Source organism: Lucilia sericata, unplaced genomic scaffold (assembly GCF_015586225.1).
Source record: "Lucilia sericata isolate MDLA Ls3-8-SP2 unplaced genomic scaffold, ASM1558622v1 Contig002047F_arrow, whole genome shotgun sequence".
NCBI lineage: Eukaryota > Metazoa > Arthropoda > Insecta > Diptera > Calliphoridae > Lucilia > Lucilia sericata.
The window spans coordinates 50,355-59,221 of record NW_023995908.1 but is presented as its reverse complement, the minus strand read 5'-3'; the positions used below and the strand labels follow the sequence as shown (position 1 = coordinate 59,221).

Genomic DNA, 8,867 nt, shown 5'->3' with positions numbered 1-8,867 from the left:
CGAAGGACCAAATTTCTAAAATTTCAAGGCATTTGGAATCATTACATTCTTTTATTTCAAAAGAATTTGTTCGTCGGCCTAGAAATTTGGTGGAGATAGCAAATTTTAAAGCAACAGAATTTCGCCAAATATTACTGTATACAGGAATACTTATTTTTAAAGAAAATGTACCAAATGAGGTTTATCATGAGTATCTCCTTTTGCATTGTGCTTGCAGATTGTTGTCGGCACAAAAGAACTTGGAACAAAATATTAATGTGGCTCAAAATATGTTAGAGGAATTTGTAAAAGACTTCGCGTTTGTATTTGGTGAGAATTCAATTTCCCATAACGTTCACAATCTTTTACATTTAGGTGAAAGTGTGAAAAAGTTTGGTATTCTACCAAACTTCTCAGCGTATGATTTCGAAAATTATTTACAAGTTTTAAAAAATTATATTAAACAACCTAATAAAATAATTCAACAAATATTTAATAAAATTCAGAATGAAAAAATAATAGTTGAAAAAGTAGATGAGGGATTTAAAGAAAAAAAGAAAATTGTAAGTTATTGTAAAAGTGGGTTTGTATTTAATTCAAAAAGCCCTGACAATATATGCTACTTAAAATCGGAAATACCTTTAAAAATTAATGGTTTTAATAAAGAAAAAAATGCAGTGTTAGGAATCAGATTTGTCAATAAATGCAGCTTTTTTAAAAGTCCAATGGATTCCATTAAGTTGGGCATTATTTTGGTAGATTATAATTTATCAAAAGAAGAAGAATTTTCCATCGATGAAATAGAAAATAAAATGTTATCTTTTCCCTACCAAAACAAATTTTTATTAATTCCGATTTTACACTAATATTTATTTCTTCCAATACATACATATATTTAATATTTAAAAGATGAAACGAAGTCGCCAAATTCCCACTGAAACCGAATTTTCCCAGAAAAAATCCTGCCATGATTGCACAGAACTGAAAACATATATAGATAATATGTTCAAACAACAAACAGGTAATTTATTTTAATATATTTATTTTACTTAAAACTAATCATTTTTGTTATATATTTCATATATTTCAGAAATATTAAAGGAGCAAAATAAAAAAATAATGGAAGCATTAGCAGCACAAAATGTCCTTACCAAAATTCTAGTAAAGCAGGATGAAACATCCAATATGCTTTCAAACCTGTTTCCAATAAATTCAGAAAAAAATTTAAATGAAATTGAAAATCAAATTAATGAGAATAATAAACATTTATATGTAAGTACATAATTAAATTTTTGAAAAAATACAAATATTTAATAAAATGTCTCATATCTATTTCAGGTGACAACAATAAAGAACCTTATAAGAAAAAATATTGTGAAAAATATAGGCTTAATCATTTCTGAAGAACTTTTATACACATATAATGTAGATGGGACTCATGGAAAAAAAAGGTTGAAGAATTTCGAAAACATATACAATGCAATAAAAGGTATACTTTTTTTAATTATAACAATAATAATAATTTCCATTATAAACAAATTATTTTATAAATGTCTATTTAAATTTTCAAATTAAATAACTAATTTAATTTTAAATAATTAGTTTATGTATTTGTTTATTTTATTAAATAATATAAATAATATTATTTAATTTATCAATTTTAGATGCAGTAGGAGCTAACCCAGAAATAGATGACATCGAGGGAAGAATTAGAAGAGCACTTAATCTTACAAAAAAGCGACATTTAAAAAAATTTTAAAAGAAAAAGCATGATAATTAATTTTTATATATGATCCAATTTCCGTAAAATGTAATTTTTAACATTGAAGTAATTTGTATTTTCTATTTTTTTTTAAAACCAATACTCTATTAACTGAAATAATTTTTAATTTATATTTTTTTAAAGTTAGTTTTAAATGAATTTATTTTAACTTTGGAATAAAAAATTATTTAGTTTTTATTATAAAACTATAGTATTTTTAAATTAAAAAATTTTAATTTTTAAATTTACGTAATTTATATTTTTTTATATTATTAAAACCAATATTCTATTAAAGTCTGAAATAATTTTTAATTAAATTTTTTAAAGTTAAATTTTTAATGAATTTATTTTTACTTTGTAATATTAATTTTCCTTAAAAAATATTTAGTTTTTATTATAAATTAAAAATTTTTTCTTACAATATTTTTTTATATTAAAACTGAATAGTTTTTCGACTCGAGGTTAATTATTTTAATATTATATTCTATGTACTATATATTTTCTAATATTTCAATATTGCTTTATATAATTTTTAAGAAATAGTAACAACTATATTTTAAGGTAATTATACATACACATGTGTCTTACAAATATATATTATTTCTTGAAAATGATATCCAAAGAATACATAATATTGGAAATAATTACATAATATAACTTTAAAACAAATGTCCTCGAGTTCGTATAACTTATTATTTTTATTAAAAACTAATTTCAAAATTAAAGCTACATTGGAGTCTCGGATTATTATCACTTTTCTTATTTTGAAATAAAAGATAATAAAATTTAGCTGCTTTAAAATAAAAAGTAATCTTGTGTATATGTATATACTTAGTGTAATTCCCATGATAGGTCCTTTTAGTACCGGTACTATATAAGTTATTTTAAGTTAATCTTGAGTGAGTGCATTTGAAACTATTCAAGAATAAGTCTTAAAGGTCAGACCTGTGTCAGTTCTCTTGTAATAATATATAATACCGGTATCAAATAAACTCACATGAAAGTAGTTCTTTAAGTTGAACCAGTGACGTATTCATTTGGGACAATATCTGGGGTAGGTTCATATTTTCCGAAATTACACAGGTTCGATGAGTTAAGTTCCGTGACATGTCACAGAGTATGAAAAGGGTGTCAATTAACCCCCTCGTAGGACATCGCCATGTTAAAGTGACAAGTCCCCTCCATATAAAGTGTCAGAACTAGAACCGGTCCCTATCACTTTAGAACTAGCGCGTGACAAGTTTCGTGTCAGTTCTCTTCCCCGCAGGGTAGTTAGTTAGTTTGAAAGGAGGATGTATATACATCAAATCCGAAGATATACACCTAGGCCTCTATGGAGCCTGTTATGCGCTCCTTAACCAGTGCCTCAGGTGGGAATCGAACCCACCACCTCCGGTCTACCAGACTAGAACACTAACCACTAACCTACCGGAGGCCACTTTTATTTACGTACTAACTCTCTTTATTGAAACAAAATTATTGCTATTTCACTGGGGAAAAAAGTAGCAAAAAGGGGAAAAACGGGAAATTTTATTTATTCAAACAATTTGAGACAATTTTTATAAAAATTGAAAAAATAGTTAATTTACTCACACAAATTAAGCTGTTGATATATTATTTTGGAAATCAGCTACTAAGGTATATATAGGACCAAATTCGGGTAAATTGTTTGGTACTTTTTGAAAGCACAATTTTTTTGGAAGAAATGAATGCAGATTTGAATCGTTTAAGTTTTATCAGTGATTTAAACACGGAATATTTTGTAAACTTAATTCTTGAAAAATTCTGTTCATAGACGAAAAGAGGGAAAATGGTACTCTGTTTTATTAGTACTTTCCACTTTTGGTACTTTTTCTTTCTTCAAGTGATACTCTATGTATCTTCTGTGGTATGAGTCCAAAACACATGATTATTAAACATACTCCATTCTTTTTGAATATGATTCTTTAAGAGAGAACTTTCTAGTACCTTTTATCATTCAAATGGTACTTTTTGAATTTTCCAAAATATTCTACCTAGAAACATAAATTTGAACATATGTATGTACATGGTCCTGATTGAATAATAATATGTAAGTGGGGACTCTTGGGTACTTTTCCATTCTTCAAATGGTACCTTTTGTATTCTTTACAATGGGGAATTGGAACACAAGACACAGTGTAGAAGCAAAAAGAATGAAAATAAAAATACACGCTTCTACTGAATGCGAATTTATTCACGTGATAAAATTCGATAATATTGAATATAAAAAACAGAAACACTAAAGAAACATATAATCAATTAAAATTTGATATAAAAGTAGAAAATGGATCATTCTAGTATTCTAGTTCATAAGTACATAACCACAGACGAATAGATTATATTCTCATGTTATCACTAAAAAAAACTAATGATTTAATAAAATATTAAAGTATTTAGTACTAACTATGATTTGGTATCATTATCTAAAAGTTCTCAATGACTCTAAATAAATTATAGTTTCCCTCTTTTATCCCATTTTTGGTACCAAAAAAGGTGCAAACTTTATGCTAATATTTCGTTTAATTTTACATTACATCTTAAGAAAGAAGAAAAGAAGTTTATAATGTACTAAAGCAAAAAATTATTTATTTTTTAAAATTAAGCTTATTTTCCTGTCAGCACCTTTCACTTTACATAAACATTTCTTAAAACTTTTCATTAATATTTTTCATTCCAGTTTACGGACAACCTCTGTCATTCGAGGACGTTCAAACATGCATTAAGAATTTATAAAGTCATTATTATGTACATCTAAGATTGAAATAATATTTACACAACACCTTTAAAGAACATTTTAAAGAGTTTCCTGATTTTGTCACCCACTTCAGAAATGTAAAGAAAACAAGAAAAATAGCACCTTTTCAATGGAATACAAAACAATACAACATTTGTAGTTGTAAAAATTGAAACAATAACCAGGGCATCAAGAATATCAAGTAAAATTGCTGGTACTAAAAACACTCATACTCGATATATATCTGCATGTTTGTATACATGCTGAATTATACAATACCCCTCCAAACATATACATACATACGTATGTATATATGTATGTTTGTATTCATCATCTAAAATTGCAGTTACTTATAAGAATCGACACAAAAAACAAACAACACTAAGAATCTGAGTTTTTGTGTAACAAAAGATTCAAAGAATAACAAAAGGACTAAGAAAAGAAATCCTTTTAATAAAACACATTTTCAAACACATAACTACACAAATACTCAAAACTGCAAAGGAAGAAATCACATAAAAAGGTGGCATAAAGTCAAACAAGTTGTAAAAAGAAATGTTTTTTTTTTGTTCTCTCGTATACTGCAACCCTTTTCAAACAAATATCAACGTCATCGTCGCAAGTCAGCATCGTCATCATCATCTGTGGCAGCAACAGCAGCAGCAATATCATCATCATTCATGCTTCCTTTAATTTTGTGAAAACAATAGCAACCAACAATACGAGGGAAAGTAATGACAGACATGAAGTTTAATAGCAAATATTTTAACGCTTTTATTCATTTCTACTATCATCAACATATTTTAACAGGCGCTTTATAATAATTGCAAACATTTTATGAAAGAACAGTAGATGAGATTATAATAGAGGTGAAGGTTTATCTTTGCAAATAATTTTTTTGAAATTAACTTTCCGAAGGCCCTTAAAAAAAATATGAGATATCTAGAAAACTTGATAATATCCACACAGCATCTATACCCATATTAGGCCTTATTTCGAAATCTAAAGGATAACCCTGCCCTATTAGAGATATCGTATCCTGGATACGAAGTAAGAAAATACAATACAGAAAAATTGTGGTTATATGCCTCCAAAGGATCGATCCTATACCCATATTAGAACTTATTTCGATATCTATATACTTCTCTTAAGGATTGGTCTGCTCTATTAGAGATATCGTCCCAAAAGGGGGACTTCATGATACGAAGTATAATAATACTATGGAGAAAAATTGTGGTTATATGCCTCCAAAGGATCGATACATAATGACCAAAGTCCATACACAGGACCAACTTCCGAAATTCATTAATTTATGAATACGTTCTCATGGTATGTTTTTTCGTTGCTCCTCTTGTAAGCTTCCAAAATCATCTCCATCTTACACGATTTTCTGCCGTTATATTTACGTCTTCCCATGTAAGATTATATTGTCCTAGTTCTAGGAATATCGTGCGCATACATGTATTTTATGTCGGCCTCGATCTATCATGATTCCTTGTGATTTTCTGCGCTTTACTCCTACATTACATGCCAATCTTTCCAAATCTTCTAAATTTGACTGTATGCTAGAGACGAATACCATCCGCATAATCCAAATCTTCGAGTTGGCCTAAGAGACTCCATGTGATTCCTCTTCTCTCTGAATAGACTTTGATCATGATGACATCCAGCACGATGGTGAATAGTTTACTCTTCATGGTATGTAAATAAGATTAAAATTCTGGAAAAATATTACAAAACGAAAACCAGATGCCTTTGATTAAATGTCATTTAGTATACACATTCAGCTTAACAATGCCCAATGAAGCTTAACGGCTATTTCATTATTATTCTTATTTTTATTTTATTGTTGTTGTGGGTGTATAAGTGTGTTTTCTTTTTCACTTTTTTGTTTATTCATGGTACCGTTAGGTTTATTGTTAATAGTGGTAATACCGAAAAACTCGTACAACAAGACTCCTTTTCTTCCCTTGTTGTTGTTAATGCAGCTAAACATGAAACCATAATAATTTTCAATACAACATTGTCTGCGAATTTCTTTAGAAAAATTTTGTTTATGGCACGAGAGCAATGTCTGACGAACAAAAGACCGGAAGTTAAGCTCGGGCATACAATTGTTATTGTTGTTGGCGTAGTGAATATTATATAAGCTATATTAAAGAACAGAAAAAGCAGCAACTACAGCAACAACGACAGTAACAAAACATCTAGACGCGAATTTCATCATCATGATTGTGTTTATTTAATTTATTTTTTCATTTTAATTCCATTTCCATAACATTGGTAATAGTTGTTAATGATGTTACATTAATACCCAGAAAAAAATATTACAATTTTTATTTATTTGTGAGGTATTTTGAGGCTCATGTTTAAAACTGGAAATTTATATATAAAAAATTCTCATAAAATTTTGAAGAGATTAAAGACAAATTGTAATTGTTAAATTAAATAAATTCCAAATTTAATTGTAAAGTTTATGGTTTATTAAACCTTTACCAGTAAAAATGGTAATACAATTTTTTAAAATATAAATTAAATAATTACCTGCTATTTATCAGGAAAGCAAATTGGTGTTTGTTTCCCCTACAAAAATTTAAAATTCGTTATTTTATGATATTAAATATTTAGGCTCTAGTTATGACCGTTCTTAAGTTAGATGAATTGTACAAAGAAATATTCAAGATTTAAATATATATATATATATATATATATATAAGCAATATTAGTCGTCGATTTGAGATGGACTGGTTGTATAGGCCCTAGGTGATATGATGGACTGATTTCAACCATTTTCAATAAGCTTCATCCTTGGTCCAAAAAATTGGTCCAAGTTTCATCAAAATATGGTTCATCAAAATATGCTCACAAGGTTTACATGGACAGTCAGCCGGACGGACATACCTTAATCGATTCAGAATGTGATTCTGATACTTTAGGACCAATATTTATGAGCGTTACAAACATTAGCATAATAACCCTACCCACTATTGAGGTGAAGGGTATAAAAAATTACAAATGTTTCTGATAGTTTTGTTCCCAACCCCAAAATCACTGGGCTGACTTGAGACGGTCTACCACGCACCCCTGAATCCTTCTATGAAGAAATCAGATGGCATTTTTGTACTTTGTTAAAGTACTCGAGCTATCTAATCTCTTGCCATAGTAGCCCCGTTGCGGAATGACCTTAATCGATGCAAAATGTGATTCTGATACTTTAGGACCAATATTTATGAGCGTTACAAACATTAGCATAATACCCTCCGCACTATTGAGGTGAAGGGTATAAAAAATTACAAATGTTTCTGATAGTTTTGTACCCAACCCCAAAATCACTGGGCAGACTTGAGACGGTCTACCACGCGCCCCTGAATCCTTCTATGAAGAAGTCAGATGGCATTTTTGTACTTTGTTGAAGTACTCGAGCTATCTAATCTCTTGCCATAGTAGCCCCGTTGCGGAATGACAGGCAGCATGGGATCAATCCCAATGCAAGCCCCGACAAGGAAAAAGCAATCACTGGTCTAAAGTCAATAGTCAATCCCCATCAACTAATGATCCATTCCAGTGCATTTCTTATTAACCTAGAGACGTATTTGGTATTCTGAAATACCAAGCCAATAAATTAGGATCCCTCTGTATGTCAGATAATGTGACAAAGGATGTAGGAATGTCTAAAGTCAATTCGAACCCAATAATTGCCCTGACAAGTTGAGTGGCAGATCTCAACCATAAGTCCCGTATCATGAAACAATATGCATCCTGTTGAGATGGCAACAGCACCGAGAACTTCCCTGAAGTAAAACGATTACTAAATCAGTACTAGTCTCCTGTCGGGCAGAGGAGTCTTTCCCGATCGTTCACCAACTTACATCAGTTCCATTATCAAATCATAAAAAACGATCTACGGAATGACAGGCAACTACCAAGTGTCAACCTGAAAATTCCCCAACCTATACTGGCGCCCTACTACGCGAAGTGTAAGAGATACACAACGGGTTCGGGAATTCAGCATAAGTTGCGCTGTCACATCACACAGTGACATCTGTTGAGATGGCAACAGCACCGGAGAGAGAATTGAGACATATATGGCATAGGACATATCAATCCTTAAACCAACATTCTCTCCCTGCGAATATAGGTTTAAACCACAGCCACTACGTGGATCCCGAAGGAACCTTAACCATCTGAAAATCCAGAACAAGTCCTGCAGGCAACCCGTAGTGCCAGATAATATGGTGCTCTGGTTCGACCCCATGTCAAATCATTCCCAGTTGATCATAACCAGTTTATAGTCCCGGCAGACTAGAGGTATTAGTAGCACATCTTTCCCCGGGATATTGCAATAACACCAAGATGAGATTTCAGCAAGGT

General features: G+C 30.1%; 1 protein-coding gene across 1 annotated transcript; it reads left to right on the top strand.

The window, feature by feature from the left end:
- Window positions 1–885: 885 nt before the first annotated feature.
- Window positions 886–1,738, top strand: LOC119613285. The gene is made up of 4 exons (XM_037969287.1): window positions 886–1,000; window positions 1,070–1,251; window positions 1,318–1,468; window positions 1,644–1,738. Exons 1-4 carry the CDS (start codon window positions 889–891, stop codon window positions 1,736–1,738), a joined length of 540 nt encoding a protein of 179 aa, XP_037825215.1. The 5' UTR covers window positions 886–888.
- Window positions 1,739–8,867: the final 7,129 nt, after the last annotated feature.